Here is a 19,472-nt window from a genome sequence, read left to right as displayed (position 1 = left end):
TAAATTTCTTATCTCATTTTATCTTTTTTGTATAATCAAACGAGCACATAATCCTTATTGGTCTCTCACTAGTCTAATATATTCCTTTATCTAATGATTACCTAGGGCTGTGCAAATTTTCGAGATTTCCGACTCCGCTCCGAATTCCGCTCCGAATTCGACTCCGATGGAGTCGGAGTTCTCGGAATTCGGAGTCGGAGTCGGAGTTACTCCGACTCTCATAGTCGGAGTCGGAGTCGGAGTCCGGAGGCCTTGTTGACTCCGAACTCCGACTCCAAACTCCGACTATTTATACCTTATATATTATATATTGTATTATGAATATTACGTAGTCAGGTAGCTCAATGGTTGAGGCTCGGTTTTGTTTCTCCGGATCCTGTGTTCGAATCCCCTCATGCACCATTACACATTTTGCAACTATTTTTTTTAGGAAAACCTTAAACGACGTCGTTTTTGGATCCAAATCGGCAATCCCAAACACCAGCCGGCAGCCGGATGCATCGTCGCTCTCCTCCGTAGAGCAAAATGTGAGTCTCGAAGCCAAAAAGCACTACAGAGGGGTCCGACGAAGGCCTTGGGGAAAGTACGCGGCGGAGATCCGAGACCCTAACCGGCGCGGCTCTCGTGTATGGCTCGGGACCTTCGACACAGCGATCCTCAACTTCCCACTCGAGGTCGGGAACTCGGATACAACCCCGGAGTCTGGAGAGAGAAAACGACGTCGTGAGGAGGAGGAAGTGAAGGTAGCGGTCGTCAAGAAGGAGAGGTCGACGGAATCGAAGGATACGACCGGTACTTCTTCCACGGATGTCCCATTTCCGATCGGAAGCCATCGGAGTTCCGATCGGAGTTCCTAACTCCGAACTCCGATCGGAGTCGAACTCCGACTCCTCGTCGGAGTCGGAGTCGGAGTGAACTTCCGGTTCCGACTCCAGTCGGAGTCGGAGGTCGGAAATGGCAGTTCCGACTCCGTCGGAGTCGGAGCCCAGGCCTATGATTACCTAATCATTACAACTTTTCTAAACTTCTAAATAAAATATAAAAAATAATGTTACTTTTTAAATTTTCAAAAACAAAATTAATATTACAAAAAAATATTTTAACAATATTTTAACTTTATAATATTTTATGTTCAATCTTTTCTCTCTCTTCTAAAAACTGAATAAAACATTTTAACTTAAATTATTTCACTATAATTTACAAAATTATTATCTCATTTTATTCTTTTAACATCCCTTATAGTATTTCAGGATTTTGTGAATAATAACAAAATTATTTGAGTGAAAATGTTTTATTGAGTTTTGAGAAATAAATAGAAAAAATTGATTAAAATATTGTTTGAATATAATTTTTTTAATGTTACTTTTGTTTTAAAGTTTGTAAAAGTTGTATTAATTTTTGTGTTTTATTTTAAGATTTGTAAAAATGTTTTTGTATTTGAATAGTGATTAAGTAATAAAAATTAAAAATTAAAAAATATTTTGTGTCAAAATAATATTTAAAAATATATTTATGAGAAGATTTGAGAATTGTTTATCCATCTAAACATGCGCGTATTTGTTTAGATCTTGTTTCTAATAGTCATTGTCGTGAACAAGTTAAATTAGATTCCATTACGTAATTAGATTTCTCATATTATACTAGTTTGCAATTAGTTTACAACTTCACGTGAAAAGCAGGAAAGATGATGTATAGTCTAGGATAGCTCTTACGCCTAAATGATTTGATTATGGTTTGTATGAAAGAAGCTTCTCACGCACGGTTTTTTTCAGTTCAGGGTCGCATTTTGCTTTAGATCTGACTAACCGTTGTACTTTCAGGTTGGCGTCTGATTCTCACGTATCATTACAGTTATTTTAATTGTAATTTTTTCTCTTCAAAATTAAAAATACGGATATATATCTTTTAAAGATATAATTCATTTTTTCTTTTATATTTTTAATTTTTATTTTGTCTTTTTTTTTTAGAAAAAAAAATACAATCTCTTGGACTTTGATCCATAAAATGTAGCTCTTGAACTTTTATCTATAAAGTGTATCATCTACTCTATCTTAGATATAGTATAAGATTTATTAACTCTATCTTAGATAGAGTTGTGCTGTCTCTCAGAAAGTTATCTGTAGAAGTTTACAGTATGGATTAGATCATATCAATCATAGTTGTGTACTAGAGAGTTATTAATATTCTAGTTGAGTTGTAATGTATATTTCAGGTCAAAGTTATAATATCTATTATTAATTAATGCAGTATGTTTTAAAAAAAAACTTGTCAATTCATCTCATTTCATCTCGTCTAATCATTATAATTTTTTTATACTTTCATATAAAATAAAATAAATAATTCAATTTTTTCAGATTACAAAACAAAAGTAATATTTTAATAATACTTTATTTAATTTTCATCTCATCTCATATCAATTTACTATATAAACCTCTCTGAGAGATTTATTGATCATGACCTCCTCCACCTTAATTATTTAATTAATAGAAAAATGTTACTTATCATTCTCACACCTCACATCATCGTGCGAGTTTTCATTTTTATTCTTCTATTTAAATATATATATTTTTACATATTAATATGTGTGTATTTAAATAGAATAAAAATGATAAATTACATGTTAATATGTGGTATACGATCAGATGATAAGTAAATTTTTTTTATGTAAATTAATGTTATTTTTACAAATTATTTTATAAAAATATCCTTAATTTAAAACATAATTATAAAAAAAAAACTATAAAAATGATAGAATGTCTATCATCTTCCTTTAAAAGAAAGAGAAATTTAAGATGCTTTTTGGTCGATGAGTGAGACAAATTTAATTAAAAAAAAAAATCAAAGAAAACGTGATCTAAAAATTTAAAATGATTGAAGAATATTTTTACATTACTTTACCCAAGGGCCCTGCCGCCCTAGGTACTTTCTATCACACCCTCAGCACAGCCCGATTATCATTCTTTTTAACTTATTCTGAATTTCATGCAGGGACTAGGGAGCGTTGAAAATGTGTTCGTTATGAAACTTGGTTTCCGTGCTCTTTAATCGAGAATCGAAACACGTGAAAAGTGGACAAGATACAAATTTTTTTAAATTATCAAAATTTGTAAGAAAAATACTAACCTTGCCACTATTTTCCACCGTTAGATTATACCGTTATGATGTTTTCATTTTTTTATTATTATTATTTTTACTTAATAATTAAATAAATATTTTTTAATAATATTATAAATTTTTTATTTTTTAAAAATATTTAAATATATTAAAAAAATACATATAAAAAAATATAAAAAAATAAAAAAATTTCCAAACCATTAGCGGGAGCTCCAGAAGGCGTTGGGGAGCTCCCAGCGGTGTGTTTAACACTGCCCAATTTGTAATAATTTTGTTCTCTATTATTATTCAGATATAAAAATTAAAATATTTTTAATCCCAAGTTTTTTAATTTTTTATCTGATCATTATTTAAACATAAATAGATTTAACTTTTGTAAATTTTAAAATGAAACATAAAAATCAATATAATTTTTATGAACTTCAAAATAAAAATTATATTCAATTTATTTTTTAACTTTATAATATCTTAATTACACTTTTTCTCTCTCTTATTTCAGTACATAATAAAACATCTTAATTGATATTTTACTGCTATTTTCATATTCTAAAATATTACAAATGTCCAAATGAACCCTAATCCTTCTAGCCATATTTTATGGTTTGACACAATTATAGGAAACAACTTCATTATAATCAACTTCTAAAGCGACATGTACCAATGAAAGCAGTAGCCAAAAAATTTGGAGTATGTTTGGGATTGTGTTAGGAGTTTTAAAAAGTATTTAAATAATTTTAAAAACTCTTTAATGAAAAAAATAGATTGTTTGGACGTTATATATTAAAATATTTTTTAATCTCAAATAAACTTAAAAATATGTTTGAGGAAAATCATTATTTTGATATTTTTACTTAAACATTATTTTCCTAATGCTTTTCTGGATAATCTGGAATGTAGTTTAGATTTAAAAAATACTATTAATTGATGAAAATATCTATAAACTTTTAAGATAATTGTAACGTTTAAGAATATAGTCATAATTTTTAAAAAATCAAATGATTATCATTTCTACATTAGTACAAACACTTTTTTTATTTCTTTTCAAACAAATATAACATATTTGAAAGTACTTTTAAACATATAGTTATCAAACAGTACGTAACTTTTTAACAATATAACTTATTACTTAAACTATGAGTTATAACTTACAAGCCATAAAGCTATAAGTTATATATTTCATAACAATTCCAAACATGCACTTAGAAGATGGATGTTGAATAGAGTGGTGGAACCTTAATTGACATCTTCCTAATTATTTGTTTGCTGTCTTCTTCTTCTTCTTCTTCTTCTTTTTCTCACTTTGATTCATTTTTTTTTTAATAGTGCTATACATTAGTATAATTTTACTTATAATATTATACGTATTGAGTGACAGTTCTATTTTCTCAATATTTGAATTTTAAATTTTAAATTTTAAAATCCTCACTATTTTTAATAGTTGACATATCAACATGTATGGTCATGTAAATAAAATGATAAGCTTAGACAGCATTTTCCTTATCAAATACGAGGGTATTGTTTCTATGTGTGTCGATATCTCTTTGATGAAAACATCATAATGATGATGATTTGAAACTGCAACAACTTAATAGGTAGGCTTGAAAGTTTGAGCATCAAATTAATTAAGAAACTTAAGTGTGATATAAATTCGTGTTAACATTTATTTTTTCTGATTTATGGTAAAATGCAAATAACAAACAAAACGCGATTTCAATAAACAAGATAAACGACTTTGCGATTCGTATTTCAAAGGAGCCAACGGTGGGAAAACTTCTTTTCTACAAAGAAAAATGTAATCCAATTGCATTGGAGCATAACAATATCCTCAAGATATAGGTAATAATATGTAACACGATTTAATAATTTAATATAAACATGATACAAAATTAACTGGTTTGGATTTGATATTAATAAGATCAGATCAAAACAAGTTGACCAGTTAAAACACGATATATAAACGAGTCAATCCGCTTAGCTTAAAATCAATCCATTTTGACTCGTTTAGATTTTATTTCAAAATTACAATTTTATTATTTTTGAGTTATAATATTAATATATCATATATGCTTATGTTTTTATTGTTGGAATTGTAATTTTAGACTTATGCTCATATTTATTATTATAGGATTTGTAATATTGATTTATTATATATGAAAATTTGAAAAATATTAATGTTTTCTATTAGTAGGTAGTTATATATATATATTTTAATATATTGTGATTATTAATAAGTATAAATTTTAACTTTTACGCGAGATTATAATTTACGTTAATAACCTAGAACAGTCATGCATGTTAATTCAACATATTTATATGAAAATGAGTTTAAATAAGTCGTGTATTATTATATTTCTAATTAATTATTAAATATGTAACACAATATGAATCGCTATGTAATAATCGGGTTAGAATTTAAAAATTAGATACACTTAAGTTAATGGGCAGGGTTCAAATTGACTGATATGGTTAAATACTCACGACTTATACGGTTCGACTCGATCGCCACCCAAAAACACAAATTGCCACCCAAAAACACAAATTACCACCCCTGCCTGAAAGGGAACCATAAAATTAAGGGATGGGACTATTTTCTCTCTACCAGAGTGAATTGCATCTGAAGCTCCACCACGTACGCACGCCCTGGGCTGCCATCTCAATCAACAACATATAGAGCGGAAATAGCAAGTGAAAGAGAGATAATTTATCACATTTGGGTGTGGGCTTCGGCTTTCTGTTGGGCCTCTTTCAAGAGATGTCAAAACCCACGGAAAGCTGGGCCACCTCAAAACCCTTCGGCTCCGTCTAGCTGAAAACCCTAGTCCTATCAGTGTTGGAACCGAGCTCCAGGAGCATCCATGGCGAACAGGCGGTGCCTCCTCGCTTTGACCCGCTACGCTTCGACCCTCTTCTCCACAAACAGCAGTCTTTCTTCCCTCCCAACACCTCTTCCCCTCCCCGGCCAATCGCTCAAAACCATCGCTTCCAAATTGGCCCACGATTACACCACTATCGGACCTACTCGATGCTCCCATTGGTCCCACCCTCGGAATTTCTCTTCCAACAGGGACACAGAGGCCGAAGACGAAGACGAGGAGGACGCCGAGGATGACGATGACGATGACGAGGAAATGTGCGAAAGTAGCGAGGATGAGAACGTAGGTAATGCATCGGCATCGAATTTCAAAACAGAGTACACGGAGGAAGAGAGGGAGACTGAGGCGGCGGCGATTGGTTACAAGGTGGTTGGCCCACTCGACCGCTCCGACTGGGTTTTCAAGCCCTACGAGCCTATTTTCGCTGTCGTTCAGGTTCGTTTTCGCCATTATATTATTATTTTGTTGGTGTTTTGTATTGGGTGTTTATGGGGTACTGATTACCATGCGGTATCTGCAGATTGGATCGCACCAGTTCAAGGTGAGTAACGGGGATTGCATTTTCACCGAGAGATTGAAATTCTGCGAGGTGAATGACAAGGTGGGTTCTCTTGAATTTACGTGGTCGGGTATAAATCGCATAATATGTAATGCATTGATGATTGGTGGGCCCAAAGATATCGTTTAAAAGTTAAGGAATGAACATTGTGTTTCGCATTGTATATCGTGTTGATGCGTTTCGGGATGAATGATTGGGTGTGTTGCTTCTGGACTTGCCATAGTCTTATAAATATAGAGCATGCTTCTGGACTTGCCACAAGAGGATATCATACGGCTTGATCCACCTGTTGTGTGATTAACTCGCGTGAACTGTTTGGTTCATGCTTGTAACCTTGCCTTCATCGGGTGGACTGTTCCTTTTCAATAAGTTCCAATAAAAAAATTATTTGATCCTCTTGAGTATTTTATGTTAAAATATAGTGGCTCAATTGTGAGACCAGTGTTCTTTAAAATATGTGAACTCAAAGAGTAGATTTTATCGCTAAATAAAGTGCACTTTAGTCTGAGCTTCATGTCACACAGGTTTCTGTCTTTCTATGTATATTTCCCCTTTGTCCATGGGAAGATATCTCCAATCCTCTGTATAGCTTTTAGCTTCTTTTCATCAATGACTTGCTCTGTCTCATGAGAAAAAAATACACAAAGAGGAAACTGGTTTTATTTACCGGTCTTGGAAGGTTCTGGGTGGTGTTTCACAACTCACAGCTGTGTGTGGAAGATGGCTTCTATATGTATTCTATGGTGCCTATGGAAGGAACAAAATGATCGGACTTTTGAAGATAAGGAGCACTCATTGGAGGAGATTAGATTGTTCTTTGTTTAAACTTTATTCCTTTGGGCTAAAGCTGTAGATTTCTATGGCCTAAATTTTCATGATTTGCTTGTTTCTTTCTTCCTCCTAACCAGGTGTTAACTCTTGTAAACTCTCTGTGTACTTGGGCTATGCCTATTCTTATTACTATAACCTGTTACTTATAAAAAAAAAAAATTACCAGTCTTGGTTTACCTTTAAAGAGGGAGAGATTGAAGGGCCTTTCAAAACAAGTGGAAGACCATTTATGTTTACTAATTTTGGATGTTGAGCAGCTAAGATTAATGTGATCAGTTGGGCTGGCCAGTTTGTGCTATTTAACGAAATCTCATTACTTATCAAAAATATTAACGTGCTCAGTTAAACAGTGGCTAAAATGCATTTTAAGATGGAATATTAGGAGCGTATGTTGGCAAGAAGTTCTATGTAGTGCCAGTTTGGGTGAAAATGAGACACTGAGAAGATGAACTTGTTATTGGCATTGAACTCAGCCTGGATGATGTTCACTTCTTTTTTGCAGTTATTTATCCTTTTTGTAAGGACTAGTTTAAGATTTGTGTGGCAAAATGGAATTCATGCAATTGAGCTTGTATAACTCAGATATAGGACTGTGGCCTTGTTGATGAGAGTTTAGGCGAAGTCGGAGTGTTAAACCTGTTTGTAAAGCAATTAAAATTAATTTATATGTTAACCGTCTCCAAAAAAGCTCTAATAAAAAGTTTTAATTGGTATTACTTGCAGTTTTATGTTCAATTTTACTAGCCTCTTTCATATAACACTAATAACTCTTACCAGTGTGTACCAATCAAAAAATAAATAAATACTCTTACCAGTGTGACCCTGTTAGAAACCTGCAGATCACGAGCTTCTTCTGGTCCGCAATAAAGGAAACAAGAATCCTGCTGAGGATTATTTTCCTTGTTAGTTTATGCTCTAGCCAATTTTATATGTAACTGAAATTAATATATGATTTCCTTGGTTTTAATTATTGTTGTCTTTAGTAAAAAAAAAAAGAAATTATTATTGTCTTGTCTGTAGTTTACTGGAGAGTTATCTAGTTTACTTTCTCCACGAGAGTTCAAACATCTATTTATTTCAATTAGCTGATTAATTTATTAATGTTTCCATGTCTTTGTTTGTTGCAGTTGATCTTGAACAAGGTCCTCTTGCTCGGCTCCAGTAGTCAGACCATTATTGGCAGGCCCATTGTACCAGATGGAGCCGTTCATGCAGTTGTTGAGGAGCACGTGAGTGTTACTCTCTCTCTCTCTCTCTCTCTCTCTCTCTCTCTCTCTCTCTCTCTCTCTCTCTCTCTCTCTCTCTCTCTCTCTCTCTCTCTCTCATGTATATGGTAGTTGTGCAAATGTGTTCGCAAGTGCACATAATCTTTTCAATCAATTGGAGACATCTCTTCCAAGATTAATTACTGAGGAAGAGGGGAATTCTAGATGCGGAGCGTTGCTTAGTTTAGAACAGAAATAGTAATTGTATTTGGGTTCAGGGAAATAATACCAAACTGGATATTTAATTTTGTTATACCCCAGAATACTGAAGGTCTGATCTTTTATATGATACACAACACCGCAGAAAAATATATTACAATTAACTAGGTTGGGGTCGACCCTGGCAACTCTTTGAACTTTACAAACGCAATCCCTGACCAATGATCTAGAGTAGTGTGTTGCTGCAAATTATGTTTAGGGTTTCTGAGAATTATAGAAGTAATAAGAAAAATGACCCCAATCCAGCAATCTTTTATGTACCCCAAACTAGTGATAGATTGAGGGCATGCTGGTTTTGACGGTTTGGATATGATTAAGGACCTCTAAAAAGACCACTTGAAGGTGATCGTAAAATGCATGGCAGAGGCAAAACGTATGCATAACTAATGTCACCCATCTTATATAGATCTCTGTCTTTTCTAAACTTTTTTTTTTTCCTGATAAAAACATAGAGCTTTTGTGAAACAATGGTGAAAGTTATGGCATCTCCTTTCTCTTGGGCATTCAGTTATTTTTTTTTTATGTTTTTCTTTCTCACAGGCATTAGATGCAAAAGTAATTATCTTTAAGAAAAAGAGAAGGAAGAACTATCGTCGCACCAAAGGACATCGCCAAGTATGTTTTTGAAATGAAATTGGCTGAACAAGTGCATTGTGCTTACATTATGGTTGTAATATTTCTTTATCTATGGTTATCCTCAGGAGCTGACTAAATTAAGGATAACTGATATTCAAGGTATTGAGAAACCTGAAAAGATAGTCACTGGGACACCTTCAAAGGGTTCCGGGAAGAATCCAGAAAAAGTTGCAGTTGCTGCTTAAGAGGTTTTGCCCAAGGCTATATACACCAACATTAATGGATGTCCTTGTTTATCTCGTCTGTGTTTTGACTTTTTGATGCTATATGATGAGCATGATCACTTTCCTAATTTGGACCGTGTACATCTTGGATGTCAAGTCAAGCAGATAAACAACCACCATCCAATTGGGCAGATGTTGGAGTTGTGTTTCCCTTTATCTTTTGTAGTTAGTAGTTCGAATCGTTAAACCTTTTGTGAAATCAATCAATTTTGTTCCCAAAACAGAGATGTTTTCGAGCTCCTAGAGAATTACATGGTTGCTTCTAGATTCTACCTTACTCTAGGAGCCCAAAGCATATATTGTGGTTGCAACCTCGTGTAATAAATCTTCTTGTATCCCTTTAAATGGCACACGTTTGCACGTTACATAACGATCATAGCTACTTTCCACTGATTTAATTCTTCCAAAGTCAGAAACTAATGGGCTCAAAATCGAAACTTAGAGCTTCGAGGTACACCCTCATGTCTTGTATCTGTCAAACTGCAATAATCCATGCTCATGAGAAGTGGTTCTAGGATGGCAGAGGTGTGCCTGTGGTGCGTTTTGGAGCAAATACCATTATTTACCCTTTCGTGCTTTACGTGTCCATTGACTATTGATTTCAAATCATTTTTTCCAGTATTTAAGCTATGTCGTTGGAAGTGCTTGAGACTCCATAATTAGCTGCCCCAACTGATTAGATCTGTATGTTTGGCTAGTGGAAGCTGAGTGCTATACTCTCAAATGTGACAAGATGTTAAGAGTAGGCAGTATTGCTCCCATCAGTACTTCTCCCCTCTTTTTTTTCGTCTTTCTTCGGCTTGCGTGTGCCCTGTGGATTTCTGTCCAGCCCAAGACCGATAAAAGTGTTAGATAATCATGGGGTCATATGGTCTTTAGAGTTTTGTTACGTATAAATACAGTCACGCACTAATTTATATACCAATACTAATTTATTCATACTTAAAATTTAAATTAATACTGTTTTCAATAAAATTTACTTTTTAACCAATCACATTATATTGGTACACAAATTAGTACATAATTATACTTGTAACTATATTTTTCCTTGCAATATATGAGTCAACACACATGCATGCAAAACGTATTACTACTCGTTGTCATTTTGCAGTTGATTCGACTAAGCTGGAATTCAATAGACCTGAAAAAATAAATAGATGGATGGGTGGAGAAAAACACTTTCGTGGATGGGCTAATTCTGCAGAATGGAAATTGGAAAACAAATTTCAACACATGTTTTATGCTACTAAAAATGAATAAAGACATGACAGAGCAGTCCATCTCCATCTCCAACAACAGTAGAGAGCTAGATCTGGGAAGTCCCATCCACTCCAACTCCTCCCTCCCGAAAGCAATCGCGTTGACGTACGAATTAATACACATCGCATGGCCAAATAGCTTAGGATGGAAATTTATGTTCCGGAATTTTAAATACCAACTAGGAAGATCATACTTGATTTCCTCAACATCAGATCCTCTAATAAAATCGAACCAATCTTATAAGAAGTGATGGTGTGGAAACTAATTATTTACAGCGTGGAAATAAATAAGATCATCTTTATACTGTTTGGCGCTTTTGTTGGCTAACTCCCACAAAACTCAAATCAGTGAATGCCAGCTGTGTTCGAGAGCCTTTAAAACCCACTACCAAGTTTGCGTTATGCTCCAAAATAGTGCTTCCTCTCTCTCATGGATTGATATTAATAAGAGATTTGCTAGATGCAGTCGGGAAATATAGTTGGAATGCAAACGGCTATACGGAATAAATAAATAAAAATTATAAATTTTTTTTTTTCATAGGGGACCTACATGAATAAAAAATAGTTATGAATTTTTTTTTTTTTTTCATGTAGGTTCCATATTAATTTACTTTTTTCTCTACAACTGCATTTCTCGACTGCACAAATCATTTCTGTATTAATAATGCCCTATGGACAGGTAGGGCATCTTTATGGGTTTGCTTTTTTTTTTTTTCCTCTGATATTGCTTCCGATTCAAGTCCATTGATTCATGGGTTTAGGTTTTGATTGGTCAATGAGGATTTTTAGATGAAAATTTTAAGTTTTAAGATTAGATATTAAAATATTATATTTTATTATTATTATTATTTTAGAATTTGAAAAAGTAGGAAAAAAATTAAATTATTTATTATATTTTGTATAGAAATTTAGAAAAATTGTAATAATATGATGAGAATTTTATATTTGAGATAAAAATTTTGTGTGGCCAAATAGTATCTTAGTAATTGGAGAATATCCCATTCCATGAAGCAAGGTGGTTCTAAGTGGACTCGCTTTCTTGGCGGCCATCTATCCATTCCCCCTTTCTGCAACGAACTATAGCTATACATATAGATATATATATATATATATATATATATGAAGACTTGGTATTCCCTCTCTCTAGCACTGGTGATCTCTGTGCTCTCTCCCCACCTTCATTTAATATATGATTATGATAATGGAACTCTTTGTCACAATAGTTTTGTCCACTTCTTTTCACTTTGGCCAAAACAGATCTCCATTGCGCCATTTAACAATAATAATGTCCAAAATTTAAGTACAGTTCTGTATTTTATTTATATATATTAAGCTGTAGATTGCGATAAGCATGCATTCTGCTCCATATTGTATGTCACTGTCATTTACCGAGAGACGCGTTTTCCTTTTTGGTGGGGCTTTGATTTGACTGTATCACTCGTGGTCTTTTCCTCAAAACATTATGCCGGCAATGGACCACTAAAACAAGAGGTGAAAATTCGAAGAGAGTGTGAGAAATATTCCTTAATAAAAAAATATACTCATATGTGCATGACGTGCATGGTCGCTAGACCTGTGCATCATATCACAAGCTCTTTTCATCTTTTACAATGATTGAGCAGTTGAATGGGCATTTCTCAATCTGCAAAACAATAATTGAAGCAAGGGCATCGATCTTCTTATTGGGCATAGAGGGAGTCATGTGCTGTGTAGACTGTAGATCAGTTTTTTGTTTCTGAACTATGAATTACAGGAATGGTAGTTTTAGCCTTCCAAATGCGTAGAGTTGATCTAGAAGAACCAATATCATTCTTCCATTGAAAAAAAGGAAGAAAGCATCCAATGAATTAGGAAGAGTGGTCCGATCCCCGAGGGCCAAGATGGGTACAATTAGACATGCAAAAGGGTGGATCTGTAGCAGTGAATCATAATGCATGGCTGGGAAAATAAACATTCATTTTGAGCCAAACCGGCCGAGCCAAAAACAGAAAGCAATCAAATCATGAATCATTCTTCATGTTTGTTTACGTTGGTTCCTAGTACCTATACGAGACTTATTGTTAGTACTTGATCATAGATCAGGTTCCTAGCTAGCTAGCTATTTTAAGGAAAATGCTTGAACATGAGAACTCCACCATATTTTCCAACTTTAGTCCCCTGTACCCAGCAGTACTATCTCCATCGATCCTGCTAGCTAGTTGTTTATAATGCGACTGGTTAATGGGTTATTAATTAAAATTTTCGAATTATATCACCTTCCTTTTTTTCTTATTAAATAAAGGTAATGCGCCTCGCTCCGGCCTAGTGGATCTCCTAGCTGATCCTTCTGATCATGATTCTATTTTTAAAAAAATAAATATTTCCCTTTCATTTAAAGATAACGTCGTATCCACTTATAAACAAGATGGTGACAATTATAATTGTTTGTCCTGTTTGTTAGCCTCCACAACAGTCACAGGAAAAGAGACTGATCATCTAGGCTTATAAAACCCTTTGCAATTTATTTGAAATGTTAACATCAGTACTATTGCATGAAAGCAATGATATAGTTTTCATACAAGATGCACGCCGATATTTCCTTGGAAAACCATTGTGATCTGTGTACTTAAACAAGGGCTCAAAGATTAATAGATCAAGCGATCAGTAAGCATATATTGGTGCAGTAGCTGCAGAAGTATATATAAGTCTCTTCCAATATTTGTTTCAAGTTGAGCCGTAAATGGACTTTTCCTGTCGTTACCGTACACTTTTTACATGCGGTCGTGGTTTTTATCAATTCAGATGATCTTATTGTACGTTAGATACGTTGGAAAGTTGATAGAAAAACATGTTCTTGTCATAATGAGATATTCTGAAAGGCTGCCTAGCAGAGAGAGAGATTGTGAATGCACTTTTACGTGTAGATATTAAAAAGAAAAAAGAACCAATTTTTGTGACTCGTCTAGAACTTGCATGTGACAGCCATTAATTTGCACCGAGTCTAAAGCCCTCCACCATATATATATGTCGACTTTTCATGGAAGAATAGTGAAAAGTAGATAAATTATAAGATCTGTATCCACGTTCAACGGTAAGGCTCTGATCAGGATTTTGAGAATATCTCTCGTACTGCTATACCACATATATAGCTCATTTAACAATAATTACGCATTATATGTCAGTTGTTGATCAGTGCGTGGAAACTAGCTAGTCATCGTCAACATGCAGCTTGTATTGGTAGAATATGCTTCTATTGTTTTCTCAAAGAATAGGGTTATACCGAGCAAAGTGCCAATTAAAGACCTAATTGCTCAGCGCGCATGCAGTATCTTGCCAAACGCTGCCACTATATAAGTCACTGGATATTTGAACTCGATCTCTATCCGATCATCTGATGCTATAAGAAAAATAACTTTTTGCTTTTGCATTACTTAAATTGGTCATAAAAAATATTAAATGCATCGCAATTATTTATTAGTGACGTGTTTCTTTTTTTTTACAATAAATTTAAGTAACGAAAAAAGTCATTAATTTTCTTGTAGCGTAGCTAGCGTTTTGTATATAAGCTAATTCTTAAATGAATAATTCCATTTGACTTTTTAACATTAATTTGGTTGTGATGATCTATGTGCTCTTTGATGTATATATATATATATACCATCCAGTATGCTCAATATAATATTACATTCGTTATAATCACAAATATTTTTGTGCGCACGGTGTGTGTGTGAGAGAGACGTACGTTGCCCTCGCCTAATAAAACATATATATTATATATATATATGGTATATATATACAGTACTCCTAATGCTAGGTAATAAAAAAACAGTATGGACACATGATATATATATATATAACGTATGGTGGAGATAAAAATTGAGTGCGCCAAGTTCCAACAAACCATGTGCAGTACTGCAGCTAGGTTATGTATGAATAGTATTACTCACGAGAGAACCAACCATGCATGCATGCAAGCTTAGGCAAATGCTTGATTTCTAAGCATGATTTTTTATTTATTTTTTAATCAAGAGTACCTATTATCATTATATATTCGAATCAGTATAACTTTTATTATCTACAATAAAATGAAAGACTTCCTATGTACTTTCTCTATCCAGAAGAGTTCTTTTGCTATATCATATATGTAAAGACATTTTTGCAAGATTATGTGTAATTAGATTTCCTTCCCTGTGTATAAAACTCAAGGACCAATGTAATCCTTGTGCTAATTAGAGCCTCTTTGTATCCTCAATCAGCTGGCCATGTTCAGATTCATCCAACTCCTCAGATAACACTGCCTCTATTACTCCTTTTTGCATCCCCTTCCAACATGATAGCCCAGAAACCCAACTCTGAACAGAGTTCTATAGACCTTTTCGAGGCAAGGCACTTGGCAATAAAAGGAGAAATCACATGATCTTTCCTAGAACAAAATGCAGCCAAAGCATCTCCATTACAGTTCCTAACTATAATGCCTATACCAATCCTTCTGTTGTTCAAGTCGATAGCAGCATCATAGTTTAGCTTGCATGTATCCCTCATAGGTTTTTAACTGCCATCTTCTTCTTTCCCTCCTTACTTCACACCTCGATTGCCTTCCATCCATCTTAGCATTTGTCTCTTGGTACTCTTCTAAGCCTGCCATAGCAAATCTCACCACATGACTAGTGCTGGCAAATTTGTCATAAAAAACAAAGGAATTCCTCCTCCCCCAATAATAGCCACCACTCTTTCTAAGTCCCCCTTAGGGAACCTAGAAATCAAATCCCTCCACAAACTAGCAAAGTCAAGAATTTGGTTTAACCACTTCCTCACAGGACTCCTCATTTCAACCTGGCCATACATCAGCAGCCGCAGGATAGCACCATAAGGCATGATGTATATCCTCTTCTTCCCTTCTACAAATATGGCACAAAGAATCCTCTATCACCTTTCTTTTGAGCAAATTTAACCTCGTGGGAAGGGCATTGCTTAAAGCATTCCATACAAAATGCTCATAACCCCCTAGGCACCTCCATGGACCACGCCTTCTTCCACTGATCTGCACCCCACCTCTTCTTAGATGTACTCCCCCTTCTCTCATTCTTCCATTGTAAATTAGCATGGTAAGCACTCCTCACAATAAACCTACCCTTCTTTGAGAAGCCCCAAAACATCCTATCATTAGCCCCATAATAGCTAATAAGGATAGCACAGATCATATCAACCTCTTCCTTGTTAAAAATCTTTGCAATCAAATCCACATTCCATACCTTCCTGTCTTCATCAATCAGGTCAGCCACCTTTGCATTTACCGTGAGAACTTGGACAGGGGATTGAACACTAAAAGAGGTAGGGGAAGGAAGCCATTTTTTACCCCAAATCTAAATACTTCTTCCATTTCCTACCCTCCACCTCAACCCCCTCTCAACCACCTCTCTCATTTCCCATATACTTCTCCAAATCAGAGATGGAGATCTCCCTAACTCAGCCTCATTGAAGGACTTTCCTTTCAAGTATTTCTCATTAAAAACATGGGCCACCAGTGAGTCTTGCCTCTGCATCAGCCTCCACCCTTGTTTAGCCAACAAGGATCTATTGAAACACTCCATGCTTCTAAAACCAAGACCTCCCTCAGTTTTTGAAACACCTAACATCTCCCATTTCTTCCAATGAATACCCGAGCCTGTCCTGTTATTCTTCCACTAGAATCTAGAAATCAAGGTCTCTAAATCTCTAAATAATTTTTTGGACAACTTGAAGACACTCATAGTTTAGGTAGGGATAGCTTGCAGGACTGCCTTCACCATCACTTCCTTCCTGCTAGAGACAAAAAATTGGTCTTCCAATTTTGAATTTTCTGCCACACCCTTTAATTTCCTTGTTGCTTTGAAAAGTATTGTACTTAACTCTCCCCACCACAGTAGAAAGACCTAAATATCTCTCAAAATTATCACACAAACAACATGATTGTGTATATATATATATATATTAATGGAGCTTGATGAGCAGCGCATGCATGGATAATGATCAGTTTGGCTTCGCAAAATTTGTGCAACGCTAGTAAGTAGTGTAAATATCGTGCATGGCTAGCCATAATAACCTATAGGCATTCGTAACTCTTTCCTCGGATATATGTCACTTTTAAATACTTACCAAATAGATTAATTACTAAAAAGAGTATTGCTACACAACAGCCCCACACCCAACACACCAGTGTAAAATAGAAGAGGGTAAAATAGTAAATTTACATTTTTTTAATAGTATGAAAAAGTGTTGGACTGTTGTGTATATTTTCTGTACTAAAAATCCCAGTTCAGATCTGATCTTGTACGTACGTGGTTTGGTACTTAATTTGCGAAAACTTTGGTTCAGACATGAATTTGGAGGCATATTCAGGGCATGCACTACATGACAAAATGCACATCTAGAAGTAAAATTTTTACTATAAGAGAAGTGGATTTATATGATCAAAATTTAATGATCAAAAAGATTATTTTTTTACGAAAATTTTGATCATAAAAACCCGCTTCTCTTATAATGATTATCTGTGTGCGCGATCCACCAAAAAGAAAAGCATATAATGGCCGGATAATAAAAAGTACATAAACTGCATGCATGCAGTTAGGAATATGTCATTTTCATTGCAATGTGTGTTTAGCAAAGTGTATGATATGTCTTTTCAGCAAGATATACATGCAGTGTCTCGTTTTTCAAAAGATATATATTGTACCTAAAAGAGGATCTTCATAATTCTAAAGAAAATCATGTAGTACCGGTGAAAAAGAACCAGTTTAAAGTATTGATGCCTTTGGTTAATCTGTTTTAATGTCAATATTTATATTTTAAGTGGCATTGCTCCTCTTATTCGTTGCTTTCGGTAAAGGATGTTGCCAATGCAGCACGCACCGGTGACAACACATGCATGCATACAAGTTCAAACTAAAACATCCTCTTGTCTCCCGGCTATGAAATATTCCAAAGAATATAATTGCCTGATTTGTTTTCTGACTCCATATTATATTCTTATTCTTCCCTGTAGACAATCAAAACTAGTAATTTTTCATTTCATGTACATGTTAATTAAAGTACTAATTCTCTTTTTTGTATGCTTATTATATATGCAGATATATGTGTTCATGCATACTCGATCCAAACTTGTCAGTTTCATCTTTATGGAAATCATTTAAAGTCACTTCCATTATTGCTTCCAAAAAGAGGCCGGCCTAGCTACTTTAACACGCACTAGCAATGTCCTAATTATTTATAACCACGTTAATATCATGTATTCGTTATTCTTTAGCCTTTACGGAGAAGAGCTTTCGGTTTTCATCTTAATTTCATTCAACATCTTTTTCTCGTATAATTCTTCACGGATATTCATCAGAAGATAATCAGGAGTAGATATGCACTTGGCATGAATTATATATAAAAAATTTATGAGCATACTCTTTTGTATATTCTATTAATATGATTAATTGTGTATTAAAAAAACTGATATAGTCAATCACATTAGTAGAATGTACAAAAAATACGTAAAAATAACTATACATAATATTAGTCAACTATTAATTAGAAACTCTGTAGATTTTTTAAAAGATCTTCGAGAGGACCTTGACTCCTGTATATATGTTGCTATATATATATATGCATTATTATTTGTGGTCACTCGATCGTGACCTCTTTTCTTAATATTGGCAAGTAGGAAACGCCTCAGCTCATCCACACGGAACCAACTCGAATGGCATGCATGCATGCGTGATTTTTATTTTGTAGAGAAATGATGATAACAACAATATGCATGATCAATAGATAAGGCCGTTCATATTACGTCTAAAGCACATAAAATGAGTTGAAATGCTTAATTACTTCATGATTAATTGGTTTCTCTTAACATATAGATAGATAGATAGATATATATATATATATATATATATATATATATATATATATATATATATATATATATATATATATCTATCACAATATTATTTCACAATATTAATAAAACGTGTGGCGTTGTAATTAATGGGTGATGGAGCATATACTCTTTTGCAATATTGGATTCTTTTAACTTTTAAAAGCTACTTACGTACGCGAGTACGTTAACATGTGAAGGCCATTAATATCGTGGGAAACTAATTAAAGCTGCAAGCTGCAGCCATCGCCAAAGGTGCTTGTATATTACATAATTAGGTCGATCTGCCAGCTGACACATACATCAACATAACAATCTAGATTTATGTTTTATTTTAAGAATATATATCAAATTAATTATTATATAATCTTAACTATTAAAAAAAAAAAAGCATAATTCTAGTACTACTATATATATAATTTATTTAATTTTCATATGGTAATTATAATCTTAGAATATACATAGTTTTCATAACTCTAGCTCTTTTAATTTTCCAAAAATTCACTTTTCCTTTATTTTTGATCTCATAGACACACTCGTAATTAATGATTAAAATCTACAATATTTACTTTCTAGAATCAACAATTTAATCATCCCTTTCTAGAACCAATAATTT

General features: G+C 33.9%; 2 protein-coding genes across 2 annotated transcripts; both read left to right on the top strand.

The window, feature by feature from the left end:
• The first annotated feature begins 344 nt into the window (after positions 1-344).
• Positions 345-857, top strand: LOC122279549 (ethylene-responsive transcription factor 5-like). The gene has a single exon (XM_043090237.1). It carries the CDS (start codon positions 345-347, stop codon positions 855-857), a length of 513 nt encoding a protein of 170 aa, XP_042946171.1.
• A 5,003-nt stretch (positions 858-5,860) lies between these two features.
• Positions 5,861-10,114, top strand: LOC122279743 (50S ribosomal protein L21, mitochondrial). The gene is made up of 5 exons (XM_043090545.1): positions 5,861-6,422; positions 6,508-6,588; positions 8,505-8,606; positions 9,402-9,476; positions 9,563-10,114. Exons 1-5 carry the CDS (start codon positions 5,970-5,972, stop codon positions 9,680-9,682), a joined length of 831 nt encoding a protein of 276 aa, XP_042946479.1. The 5' UTR covers positions 5,861-5,969; the 3' UTR covers positions 9,683-10,114.
• Positions 10,115-19,472: the final 9,358 nt, after the last annotated feature.

Source organism: Carya illinoinensis, chromosome 10 (assembly GCF_018687715.1).
Source record: "Carya illinoinensis cultivar Pawnee chromosome 10, C.illinoinensisPawnee_v1, whole genome shotgun sequence".
In the NCBI taxonomy this organism is placed as follows: domain Eukaryota; kingdom Viridiplantae; phylum Streptophyta; class Magnoliopsida; order Fagales; family Juglandaceae; genus Carya; species Carya illinoinensis.
Note: the sequence above shows the minus strand (reverse complement) of the source record. Positions and strands in the feature narration are given on the sequence as shown.